The sequence below is a fragment of the Rhinichthys klamathensis genome, unplaced genomic scaffold (assembly GCF_029890125.1).
Source record: "Rhinichthys klamathensis goyatoka isolate OS25496 unplaced genomic scaffold, OSU_Roscu_1.1 h1tg000045l_1, whole genome shotgun sequence".
In the NCBI taxonomy this organism is placed as follows: domain Eukaryota; kingdom Metazoa; phylum Chordata; class Actinopteri; order Cypriniformes; family Leuciscidae; genus Rhinichthys; species Rhinichthys klamathensis.
The window spans coordinates 1331559-1345776 of NW_026606592.1; the positions used below are offsets into that span (position 1 = coordinate 1331559).

Genomic DNA, 14218 nt, shown 5'->3' on the forward strand with positions numbered 1-14218 from the left:
AATTAGATAAACAGGAACATTTCAATGTTAAATAATAAATCAACAATTCATGTTTAAGAAAAAATGCATTTACAAAAAAAATGTTTAGGAATGAAGTAAGACATACTTTACCAGTGGTTGTGATTGGTGGAGTAATGGATTCTATGGATGGGATCGTCTCTGTTGTTGATGAGATGGACTGGTTTGAGGCATCTGGTATTAGGAAAATCTTATCAACATCAATCATTTTCAAACAAAATCCAGAAAAATAAATGAATGGAGATTGTACGTAAATGCTCACCAACACAGTAAGCTCCACAAACCATTGGCTTCACAAACTCATAAACGTAGTAATTTCCTGGACAGGCTTTGACTCTTATAGGATGGGATTTGTAAGTACAGCAGCCGCTCCATGAGGAGAGACAGACCTGACGGGTGACCACTCCATCTTCCAGCTGTGGGTGAGCGCCGTTGAGCGACAGTGGTTCATAAGTGCCACACATGCCTTGATTTACACATGATTCTGACATCTGAGTATTTTCACCATTGTAGAACATCCTGTACCAGCCATTCCACTCCACATTATAATCACACATGCTATAGTAGTTATAGTTATTATAGTAATAGTTGTCAGTGGATCTCCAAGGCTCATCCAGACTGGTATAGTTGTAGCAGGGGTCGACACTTGGAGTGGAGAAAGACACTATTAGGCAAAAAAGGAGAAAGAGAGCATTATACTGAATATTGCAAATTAAATATTTTCAAGATGATAATATTAGAATACAAACCAATACAATTCATGATAAGCATGTCAGATATAAAGATGAATGAATGTACCTGCACAATATACAGGATCTGGGATTGAAAGAGTTGGTCTGGTAAATTTGTAGACATAATAATTTCCAGGACAAGCTTTGACTTGGATTGGGTCGGATCTGTAGCGACTGCACTGATCATTACGAGAGCCGTAAACTTCACGAGTAACAACTCCATCTTCTAGCCGAGGATGAGGGTCACCAAGATACAGAGAACTATAACCTCCACATGACATATAATTAAAACACCACTCAGGCATCTGAGCACTTGATCCATTAATGAAGAGTCGATACCAGCCGTCCCATTCTACACGAGTGTCATCATGATCAGATATGTATCCATTACTAGACCAGTAATTGAGTGTGCTTCTCCAGTAGTTGTCAAGTGTGTTGTAGTTATTACACGGGTCATAATCTGTGTTAGTGAGAGATGATGAGACCAAAACAAACAAGTTATATCTCAATGAGGAACTTCACAAGCGGAAATCTAAACCAGTCAAACACTGTAATAATGAGATTCATAAACCATTCACACAATGCAACTGTGTAATAAGTGAAAATGTTTATGCACAAAAAAAATCCATTTAAGCTGTAATGCAAATCTTTATTTGAAAAGAAATATACAATTTTTAATTACACTCAGATATTCATATAGCCTGGGAAAACCCAGACAACTTCGGGCAAATTTTGGTTTGCTCTGCAAATTAGTCAGGCAAAGAGCTCATTCAAGCCCATTTCTAATCCGTTGAAATCACGGCACCAATCAGAAACGTTGAGGCGGGCTTTACACGATGACGACAGCACAGCGACGGAACGTTGTGACAGTTATAGTTGAACACCGTCATTAGAACTCTATAACCGGCAAAACCATGTTATTTAAATATTTTTTTCCACAAACAATTTCATCATAGAGAATGTTTAAAAACTAATATCAGTTTACGAGGGAAACAGAGGCGGTCTGTGTCCGCCTCACAAGAAGAGAAATCTTGGAGTTCTCCTTAATAAACGGAGGTCTGAAATATCTGTCCCTTTACTGATCAGAGCGCGCGCTGACACGGAGTAAAGCCTTGTTTATACTCGACGTGTCCGCAAGAGTGCGAAGGTGCGCGCGGCAAAAATGACACGTTCGGTGCGCAAGATTGGCAAGACTCCATTCCGCTTGGCTGTGTGCACGGCTTTTTTTGTAACAGCGCGCGCGGCTGTTTTCTGCTATATACAGTAGCAAAAAAACTTGTCCGAGGATGAACGACTTCAAGCCGAATCTGCCCGAGCATGTAGGCTACTACGTCTCACCGCACCGGCACCCAGTTTGCGCGTCTAAATTGCAAAGTTCATTGCAAAGTTTTTTTTTGTTAAGGTTTTGTTTACTGTGTGTGATTTATTTAATGGAAAGCACATTCACCTCTAGTTGTCTTGCTGTTAATTTTAAATAAACGTAGAGCAAGTAGCTAACCAGTGTCTGCTCGTTTATTCAAACTAAGTTGTTCTATGACAGACGAATGTCGCTCTGCATACGTCATCTCCTTCATCACTCTGATTGGTTTTAGGTCTATCCAATTACGCCCAGAGGCATTTGAGCTACGTCCGTTGGTGACGCACGCCCCTTTGGAAATGATTTGTCTATGAAGCTTTGCCAGACCCTAACTCAGTTACAACTGAGAATGGTCTGGTTTTAACGAGGTTAATATTCATATATATCATTTACAACTTACTCAAGTTGATGGTGGATCCAGTGAATATATCTGGACTTATAGTGGAAACCGCCTGTGAAATAGTGCTGACATCTAAAAAGAGGGAAATTAATGTCATGGGAGATATAATTTTAAAAGGTTTAAAATACTTAAATAAATTAAGAAATCACAGTACCTGTGCAGTATCCTGTACACCACCATGCTTGTTTCACAAGTTCATAGACATAGTAATTGCCTGGACACGCTTTCACTCTGATGGGTCTTGTCTTGTAATCACAGCAGCCTCCCCAATGATAACCACCACAGACCTCCCTGATCACCACTCCATCCTCTATCTGAGGGTGAGGATCATTGAGCCACAGATTTATGTTTGTATTACAGGTGAATGAACTAACACAGGTCTCTGACATCCGGATGTCCATTCCATAGTAGAAAAGCCGGTACCAGCCATTCCAGGAGAAACGTTCATCACAAATGTAATCTCCACTTTCATTGTTGGCTCTCCAGGGACGATCCAGAGACTCATAGTTGTAGCAGGGATCACTGCTGATGCTTTGGAAAGCAACTGTCATGGAGTTTGCAAAAGTATTATATACTGTATATGTATATACTAACTAGCAATTATATTCTAACAAGTAGTGTACTTTCAAGCTCAAAGTGGGGAAAGTCTACAGTAGCAAAAAAAAACTTGACTGCAAATAGGCACAAAAGGACTGTAGAGTAATATTACAATGTTTTACCGTTTACATATTAATTATTGAACAAGTCGCCTAAAGTTTGATTTGAAGAATTGTGTAACAAAGAGATCTAGGTGCTATTGATTTGTAACATAATAGATACAGAATGAATAATGACCTGCACACCACTGATTCTAATTAGTTAACACATGATTATTTTCATTTTAAAAAAAAAATGCATGTTAAATTATCTAATAGATAGAGCATTTACTCCTAATACTGAAATAAAAAATCATAGCAAAAATCCTAAAGATAAGATTGAATATTGTACCTGCACAGTACATGGGGCCTGGAGCTGATACGATGGGTTTGACAAGTTCATAGACGTAATAATCTCCTGGACAGGCTTTGACTCGGATGGATGAGGAACTGTAGGCGCCACACTCACGGGCATAACCCCACCAATACCATAAAGTAGTTCCCAGGACTTCACGGGTCACCACTCCATCCTCAAGTGTTGGGTGAGAACCGTTGAGATAGAGTCCAGTGTAACCACCACATCCCACATAACTCACACACCACTCAGACATCTGGGCACTTTCTCCATTTAAGAACAGCCGATACCAGCCACTCCATTCAACAAGAGTGTCATCATACTGTCCATAGTACTGATATGGGTTTTGTCGTATGTCTCTCCAGGATTCATCAAGAGTGTTATAATTATAGCATGGATCAGAGATGGAAGTTGTAGGTTCTGAAAGAATAAAGAAAAATGACAGTTCACTTTGTCACTGTGGTGACAACAAGAGTACAGGTAAACATCTAACATCTGTGTCTGTATGAAAGAGAAGATATTGGGATGTTAGACTGAAAATGGATTGTTAGATAAACTGACCAAACCTATATTTTATACCCCTCTCTCACTAATTAAAAAAAAGAGCAGCCACCTTTATCTTAATTAAGTGTAAAGGAACTGTATATTTGTTTTCATCCACTTGATTAACAAAGTTAAACTTAGTGTTGGAACTTTGATGACAAATGTGAGATTCTAATATTTAAAAACAATTATTTTCCAATTGAAACAAAATATACAAAAGTGGAACAACATTCAAGATCATCATCAGATAATTAAAGATTGTAATGCTGTACTCAATGAAAATGTTAAAAATAAACATTTTAAATTTAAAATAAACAAATTAATACATAACAATACAAATGTAAATGAAAAATAAGGGTTTATACAAACATATATTTCACGCTTTCTCCCATCCAAACTCCTGTACATTCAATACATTTCCTCAAATTGTTTTAATTCCAATATATTTGTAATATATGAAATTCCCTATTGAATTTCCCATTGACCACTATATGTTTTATACGACATGTTAAACCAATAGGTTACTGATCGTAACCCCGGTTCTCTGAAACATCGAGTGGAGAGATCCACCTATGGGAAGGGCATCCGCACCTGACCTCTGCAGAAGCATCCAATTGCACCAAGTCTGGTCTGACAGACAGAAGCGCGTGTCCAATGCTCGGTAAGGGACCCACCCCTTACCAAGTGTATAAAACACTAGCACGCGCTATCTTACCTCAGTGAGCATATTCGCTTCTCGTGCAGCAAGCGGGGCAAGCTTAGTGGATCTCTCCACTCGATGTTTCAGAGAACCGGGGTTACGATCAGTAACCTATTGTTCTCTTTCATCATCTCGTGTTCGAGATCCACCTATGGGAGATATGGACAGCTCCCCGATTGCCCAATACACTACAATGAGGCCCTGAAAGCCAGAGGACGGTCACCTCGAAAGGTGGTGCATGACACGTCACAAGGAAACCACCACACAAAGTGAGGAAGCCACTTTAGCAACAAAGAATAGCATGTGGTAACATGCATTCGTGAATAAACCTGACCACACTCATAATGGTGAATTATATGGTGCCAGGTGAAGATTAGAAACATGCTTAGTTACTTTAAAGTGCTGGACTAGGCAGCCCAGACTTAAAGAGGGGTGGAGGGCCTAAGAGCACCAAGCTTAAAAGTGCCGACACCCAGGACAGAATGAGCTACCGGGGTTCTGGTGACATTGAGCCGGTAGTATCTGACAAACATATGGGGAGAGGCCCAGCTTGCAGCGGCACATATGTCCTGCAAAGAGACTCCCTTAAATAGAGCCCAAGAGGCAGCTATACCTCTAGTGGAGTGAGCTTTGATGCCCTCTGTGGGCTGCACTCCCTTTGATTCATATGCCAAAGATATAGCTTTCACAAGCCAATGAGAAAGGCGTTGCTTGGAAATGGGGTTCCCTGAGTCCAAGAGATGAAAAGCTGGTCGCTTTTTCGAAACGAGCTGGTCCTGTCTAAGTATGCCCGCAGGGCACGTACAAGACACAAAGCGTTCAGCCTCTGATCCTCTGTGGAGGAGAAAGGAGCTGGGTGAAACGCAGAAAGCTAAATCACCTCACAAGTGAATGCCGGAAAGCATTTTGGCATAAAGGCCGGGTTGGGCCTGAGAAAAAAATGATCTCCACTGAGAGAGAATTTACTCCTGGGGACTGGAAGAGAGCGGCGTACGCCCTTCATAAACCTCCGAATAAGGGGGTGTTGCCCCACCGTAGCGCTGTCGAACCCCACATGACATGCAGCGATAGCCGCTAAATAGACCTTAATAGTGGAAAAGGATCTTCCCTTGTCCATAAGGTCCTGCAAAAAGCATAAAATGTCAGTGATTGAGCACTGATATGACGTTACCCGTCGCCCTTCACACCACTCTTCGAACACACGCCACCTACAGTCGTAAAGAGACCGTGTCGAAGAGGCTCTGGCACACTGAATGGTGGCTACAACACGTGGGGGGAGCCCCAATGTGTTTAAGTTGGCCCTCTCACGGGCCAGGCCCAGAGGGCCACCCTGTTTGGGTGCGGGTGATAAATTTCCCTGTTCGCTTGAGACAAAAGGTCTGTGCGAAGTGGGAGGGGCCATGGCTGGGCATACAGCAGAGGGATAATCTCTGAGAGCCACGGCGCCTTGGGCCACCTGGGAGCTATCAAAATCATGGTCAAGCTCTGTTCCCCCACCCTGGCCAGAGACGGCGTTATGAGGCAAAGAAGAGGAAATGCATAGAGCAGCACGTTGGGCCACGGGTGGGCCAGTGCGTCCACGCCGAGGGGGGCGTCCTCGTCCCGTAGCGAGAAGAACATAGGACAATGGGCGTTTTCGCGCGAGGCGAAGAGATCTACGGTTGCCTGGCCGAACCTCCTCCACAGTAGACCCATTATTAGTCCAGTCATTTTATGAAAAAAGGTTGAACAAATTGCGACAGAAGCAAACTCAACTGATTTTGTATCCTCAATATGTCCTGAGTAAGGAAAAAAAGCCCCGAAGAATCCCATTAGGGGACCGTTTCGAAAAAGACCCAAATATATCCCATTCATTCACCTATTCATTCATTCTCACGTGAAAAGGGTAAAGATTTTAACCTTTAGATATCATCATGAAAATCACTGAGTTGATGACTTACATCAAGACAAACAAAAAATGTATTACAAGTTTTTTACAAAATTTTGTTAACATGGACAAACGGTGCATAATATAATTACGTATTAGCTAATTTGCATAATTACCCAAACAGATCTAAACATTGGTGTAGCGTTTATACGCCCGTATAAATATAACTAATTATTATTCATAACGGATTATGATCAGTAATTAATAATTTAATTATTTTCAGAATTTACTGTAGCAGAATCAATATGATAATTTGATCAGTTCATCCAATGAACGGAAAGCATAAACAATTATTAATTCTAGGAAATATAATATCTTCCTGGCCAAGAAAGACTAATTCCCAGCTAACAGCTAAATTAAGAAATAATTCAAGGGTAAAAGCATAGGTAGCTTTTATCGCAGTTCAAGACAATAAATTCGTAAGCACATAACACAAGTAATGCTTCTCTTTTCAAATACAAACAATACTTTATTGATTATAAGCCTATGACTAACACATAAAACTAATTTCTAACACACACACACACACGCACACGCATTCATACAAGTTGCCGAAAGAAAGAAAGAGTTTGGAAAGAATGAGTTTTAGGAGTCAGATGGTGAGATCCCAAGTTTCTATATGCACTTAAAAGACATGACCGGAACGAACCATCAATCATCGGTTTAACCCTTCTATCGTTTCTTAGGCAGGATATTAAATTTTATATTAATGCACCAGTTCAGTTTAGAGTCTGAAGGCTACTTGCTTGTCTTCGGTTTGCTTTGGGGATTCCCCTTTGTCCGTGTAAAGGGGTTTCCCGGGTCCATTGCTTGGCTGGCGGTCTCCTCGTGCCTGCTAGATCTTGGGCAGCCAATCACGTGGTGTGTTGGTGGATGGATGAAAGTCTTTGAAGTTGGAAGCGCGTTGCAGTCGAAACGTTTAAACGAAACTTTGCAGCAAAACTTAACTTAGAACTGAGACTTTTAACGGAAAAGAAAACAAAGGAAAGTGGCTTGAATGAAGCTGTTTTAAACCCTGATCTTGATTTGGGTCATTTGTCTCTATGCGTCTACATGGTTACTATAACCATCGTCTGCTCCACCCGACTTGTTGTTCTGTCGAGACTTTTTCCGAGACAGAGAGCCCGCAAGAGAGCGCGAGAGAGGGCAAAAGAGAGCGCTTCTGTGTTCGGGTCTAAGATTTTAAACTCAAAGTTTGTCCAACCTCCAGGATGAGTTCTGGCCAATTAGACACTGGCTTAATTTAGGAGGTGGCTCTATTGTCTTCTTATCGTAAATCATGCGTTATCTGTGATCTCCTTGCTCTCCAGCATAGCAGAGAGAACAAGAGGCCACAGTTTAGCCATTATTACTATTATAAGAATACAAAACATTTTACCCAGATTTCAATCAAGCCAAGAAGCATATTAGACACACACACATATATTGTAGAAACAACATAGAATTATGTAGTTGCATGATGTTTGATTATAAGTCCATCGGGAATTGTTCTGGGATGAGTTTTATGGATTTTGATATGTAAAGTGTGTTAGTGTGTAAAGTTTATGGGGTTTAAGCCATTCCAGTCTGAGGTCAGGGATAGTTCCTGCTGAAGTCTGTTTTGTTCATCTCTCATGGGACCTTGGTTCTTAAGAAAGACGTAGTCTGTTAGTCGCAGGGGTCAGGTGACTTCTTGTTAAGGCCTCTTGTTTCACCATTTCTGAACAGATCTGTCTTGCCAAATTATAGAAACGTTGACAACGTTCTTTTTTTAGTTAAACAATAAAAAGTATTTTTGCTTGCAGACTCTCTGGGGCCTGTGGGTGATTTATGGCTCTGGGTTTGGTGATTTGAATCTGGAATGTGAAGCCTCTTTTGTATGGTTATGTATGAACAATCACCAAAAGCTTCAATTGTGTTTGGTTCATTCTCGTAGTCGCTACATTGGGTATAGCAGGTGAAATTATTATTTTTTTAATCTTGTTGACATATAACAGTAAAAGACTTATTGTTATGGCCTGAATGGAACCCATTTAGGCTACCCATGAACATTAATACAGGAAGAATTACTTTAAAAACCAGCCTTTATTAATTATTATTGCAGAGATGGGATGGGCATTGACTGCATTGTGTACGTAATTAGATTTTTTGATCCAGAGACTTTTTATTTCACCTACCTCTTGTCTTCTGAACAGTGTGTCCCCTCTGTAAGCGGAATAGCGGATATATGTACATGTGTAAATGTGTGTACATATATAAGCAGTAATATTTAAACTAGATGTCTCACTATGCAATTTTTGTTATTGGCTTCCCCTCGTCTGCAAACTACTGTACCTTCAGTATATTATTCCATCAATAAGAGAAAATATTATATATATATTATATATACTGTATATATATATATATATATATATATATATATAATTGTAGTATTGAAATATGTTACAAATGCAAAAAAAAAAAAATGCAACTGTAACACCTGGCATTTTATATTTACTTTCCCTTATACCATAGGTTTCATATGGCATATTAAGCCTCCTAAATAAATACATAATCTTCCAGAATAATATAGCCCATTTTATTACCAGTTGTTATGTCTGTGGTTGTAGTTTCCGTGGTTACGATTGTGGATGTCTCTGGTATAACAGTAGTACTTTCAACTAAGAAAAAAAAAAGAAAAGACATAAAAAACAAGCAAGTGTTTGAGATTTGTGCAGTTCATAAATGTCACAAATTTCAAACACGTGTCTGGCCTCTGGGTTTTGTCTCAAAACATTTATGTGTTACAAATAGAACTGCAGTGTATATTAAATAAATAAATAAATAAAGTTAAAATAGTTATTTATTTATAGTTACAATTTAATACAAAATTATATATACATAGTTTTTTTTTAATATATACATTTATATATATATACAAATTTAGCTTTTTAGTAATAATCTTTTGTGACTAAATAAACTTTTTTTCTTTTCTTTTGGAGTCTCCTGTGAATTTCAATGTGTAAGAAAGTGCTAAAACATGAGAAGGTTTTAAATCAATAGGAAAACTCTTTTATCATATTAATTATTTCTACTACATTTATTTCAACATTTTTAATGAAAAACAAAGGATGAATTGAAGATTGGATGAAGTGAAAGAATGATTGTACCTGTTGTTTGTCCATCGGTTAGTTCACCTGTTAAATACAAAGCATAATTGTTTATTATTGTGAAAAAAAATCAGTAATTTTATATGATTATAAAACACTCACCATTAATCAGCAGCAGCGACACACACAGTGAGATCAGAAACCTCATTGTGTCGAACAGCACCTGCACACACACACACACACACACACACACACACACACACACACACACACACACACACACACACACACACACACACACACACACACACACACACACACACACACACACACACACGATGTGTTTCTTATATGTTGTTGTATTTTATTCTTTATTTGTTGTGCACATTTGTAAAATAACTATAACATTCACTCAAATACTTAAAAAAGAAACAGCCAAACTCATTAGAGCCCAAACGGGATAAAACAGAAGTAACTTTACCTGAGGTCAGATCGGCTGCAGAGCAATCTCAGATTGATGACTGGTCTATGAGATTCTCTCTTCAGTAGTTCAACACAGTGATGCTGAACTGCAGATCTCACAATCTCATCAGTGCCTTTAATACCTGTAGGTGGACCTTTACTGGAACTAGATGTCATTTCTCAACAATAGCTTAAACCAGTTTTTCATGTGACATTGAGATATTTGATTTTTGAACTGATAGTTTCCTGGTGTACACCTGCATTCAGAAAGACATTCTTTCACCTTTTGTTCACTTGTGAATCTAGATGGAATAACGATGGGTCAGTTTGATTAGATCAGTATTTTAGTAAATGTAAAAAATAGTTGCTTAAAACACCCAGTGATTTACATAAGATTTACAAAAAAATAATAGTTAATTCATTTAATAATGCTAATTAGTTTAAATAATTAATGGTCACATTAAAAGCTTTAGAGTTCATCCCTAAGACATCTGGAAGGATGCAGGCAGTGGTCAATTAATGCCAGGTTTGTAAGTTGTGCAAACTAACAAGATCATAACAGAAATGCAGAAATACATATCAAATGTTTTTTGAATGTAACTCAACCTCAAAGCTAAACCCTAAAGTGTTTTTTGTTTCTGTTTTTGTTTTGTCTGCATTCTAAATGTAATGCGATATGCAACTGCAATCGCTCATTTTCTTGGACTGGGCAAATGTCTATTGTCCATTTATGTGTTAACTGATTGTTTGTTCTTTACTGTTTACTGTTATTGTGAATGCTGGTCCTTCCTTAAATGAGAACATGTCGAACAAATGCTGGTCCTTCCCTAAATGAGAATATGTCGTAGGCCAATGTTTTGTATATTGTTCGCATTCACAACACCCTTCATAAGACGAGTTTGGGAAAGGCTTTTTATTAAAGTAAACTGTAATGTCTTTTTAAAATGGCTGGGAAATGGCATGCTAATTTACAAATAAATTAGGCAAATCGATATCTAATATTTGGGTATCGACAATGAAGGAAAAAACATTGAGAAACAGCAACAAATTCTAATCATGGAACTTGATTTACAAAGAGGACATGAGGATGCATAAAACAGGCCAAACAGACAAATGCTGGTCCTTCCCTAAATGAGAACATGTCGTAGGCCAATGTTTTTTATATTGTTCGCATTCACAACACCCTTCATAAGACGAGCAACACTGGCCTTTGTTCTTAAAGAATTTAAGGACTTACGTTCAACGTTTACCGGAGGAGCAACAATTACACTCTTTAGAATTGTTCTAAATTCCTCGCCTGCACAATCCACAAAGACTTCATTGTCCTTCAAAAAAACCTAGGCTTATGTGACACACTTTAATGTGTCCTGACAGTAAATGTATACGTATCGTATACATTTACACATATCAAATAACTAGATGTCTCACTATGTTGATTTAGCTCTCTATTCTTACTAGTTATCAAATGCAATGCTTTGTATGTCAAGAGTTTTTGGTAAAGAATTGAACAGTAAGGTTTGATTAATTAGTCATGGCATTATGTCACTTACATACTCCCTTGTCAAAATGGAGATCATGAGAAGCTTGTGAGCATGTGATTCTTTTAACAAGCTGAATAAATGAAGATTTGTTAATGTATTATGAATTTAAATTCACTAAATCTGGCACTAATATTTCATCCTCTAAACTACAGTAAAGTATGAGCATCTCATGAGAAGTACTGTGTATTTCCTAACCTGACATTGAGGTTTACTGTCATCTGAATGAATGATGAATGATTCTCAAATAAATGACACTGAATGATTCTTATCAAGTCACCAAAGTGGATTTTTCCATTAATTGTTGCAAATGCAGTTGATGGAGAATCCCCCAAATCTACTTACAGTGACTGTCACCACTGCATTCTCTCATTTTTTTTTTCATGATCACACAATGGCAAACACAAATGAGAAAAATAATCACGTTAAAATCTGTCATAAGAATGCTGTAGATCATGTGATAAAAAGTAAAAGGGTTAAAAAATTATGACGAGATAATCTAACCATCGATAAAGACAAACAGAATGAAATCTGAACATTATTATTAGCTGATCATATACTGGCTCTCAGTGAAGCTCAAACCTCATGCATATCAAAGTGTTAAAGAGACACACACTGAAGAGGATGAATACTGTAATTATTCCTTAAACAAACTCTGGTTAGAATATTCTGAAATTCTGATGATCTCATTGAATTAAAATGATACCAATTTGACCCAAATGTTCATCATAAGCTTTTGTGGGTAAATAGATGTGCAATAAAAAATAAGCAAATGTAAATCTGACACATTTAAAAACCTGTTACGGGATATACCGGCTAAACTACAAGTTGCTCTGTGATAAAAATAAGCTCCATGTAAACTGAAGTGTTGAGGTAAACTGTACACAACATAATTACAAGCTTTTCAATACACACAGACCCACCTATAAATGACCATGCAGCAACTAAAGATGTAGAAATATGACATGGTTATTTGTTGTTAATATTACTATTATTAGCTTTACATTAAATATTGGTTAATATAAGGGCACACAAGTCACCTTTATAAAGTTTAAGGTGTTTCTCATTACAAATACCATAGTTTATTAATAGTATTGTTGTTGTTGTCATAGAAACCATACAACCATGGTAATGAGGAGCTTGGTTTTTAGCTGTGTTGACCTTACATTTACATTCTTATTTATTTATTATTATTAGTTTATTTGTCAGGGACAATGCAGCGCACATTATTACATACATAATTATCACAGTCAAAGCCATAACAATATGTGTAGATGTGTGTTGCATAAAAGGTTTCTAGCCAAAAGGCTAATTTGCAACCCCAGTCCCTGGTCAGGCCTTTCTAAAAAGCTAATCCATATATAGAAAATAAAAAATAAAACTACATAGTGTGAGTTACACAATCATGCAGCATATACATTGTATACTAATGTATTACATCAACTTTTCACAGAATCGTGACCACATTACACAAAACAGCACATCACGTAACAACACAAGCCCAAAGGCATCAAGCATAGACAATACATTACAACACATGTGGCCACATGTTTGGTTGTGTTTCAGCCAGTGTTTCACTTTTCTATTAAATGGTTTCAGTTCGGTTTGTGTTTTTATTTCAGTTGGTAAATCATTCCAAAAATGGGTCCCTATCACTGAAGAACATGATTGGCCGAAAGAGGTTTTGCGCCCCTCTGCTGTGCAGTTGCCAGTGTAGTGGCCACTCTCCTTGTGTTCATTATTGTCACAAAAGGGCTGGAGCTAGATTATTTGCACATTTAAAAGTCAGTTTAAGAAAAGAGAACTTTAATAAAGCTATCAAAATTGAAAAGCTTCTATTTCTGTACAATCAAACAGTGGTGCCACATAGTTGGTTTCTGATCCATTATTTTCAGTTTTGTATAATGATATAATGGGTTTGACTGTTGTCTGGGAGGCTTGGCCCCATCTAGTAACACAATAGGATAAATGAGAGAGTATCATGGCATGAAAAAACAGTAAAGCTGCCTTGTAACTATAGCAACTTTTCATTAGGGAAACTACAAAGGAGAATTTAAGAGCTTTATAGCCTGGATGAATTAAGGACAAAGCTATGACGTTTTCTTCTGTGTAGATATGTTCAGTTCTAATAAACTTTCACTTTAAAATATTATTGAACATATATTTACATATTTAACAATTAAGAGCCTTGCAATATAATGTGATATTAATATTGTTAAACACATTTGCAGTATACTCAAAAATATTATTATTTGTTTCTGTCCTTTATGTATTCATTAATCTATTTATTTATTCCAATTTAAAGCACTTAACCCAGCAAAACAATAATGAGGAAACGTATGAGTCAGAAAGAAGGCAATGTTAAACCTAGTTAAAGTAAACTAAGTTATGCGCAAAAGTTATTACTCTTTCTGGAAACCTGTTTGCTTTGACATGGCTTTTCTTAATGTGGGCCTGACTAACATGACATACAGGCCAAAGAGG

General features: G+C 37.7%; 1 protein-coding gene and 1 long non-coding RNA gene across 3 annotated transcripts in view; both read right to left on the minus strand.

Moving 5' to 3' along the window:
* Positions 1–14218, minus strand: part of LOC130082414 (uncharacterized) — a 109750-nt gene that overhangs the window by 14787 nt on the left and 80745 nt on the right. For both annotated transcript variants that reach the window (XM_056247271.1, XM_056247272.1), the window contains exons 11-16: positions 3494–3916; positions 2661–3050; positions 2507–2578; positions 817–1209; positions 281–682; positions 112–192 (exon numbers count right to left, since the gene is read on the minus strand). In XM_056247271.1, coding sequence (XP_056103246.1) covers positions 112–192; positions 281–682; positions 817–1209; positions 2507–2578; positions 2661–3050; positions 3494–3916 — 1761 coding nt within the window. The remainder of the gene's footprint in view (positions 1–111; positions 193–280; positions 683–816; positions 1210–2506; positions 2579–2660; positions 3051–3493; positions 3917–14218) is intronic.
* Positions 9653–10255, minus strand: LOC130082415 (uncharacterized). The gene is made up of 3 exons (XR_008806771.1): positions 10216–10255; positions 9897–9957; positions 9653–9821 (listed from the first exon to the last, which is right to left on the minus strand). It is a non-coding gene; the product is annotated as an uncharacterized LOC130082415 (long non-coding RNA).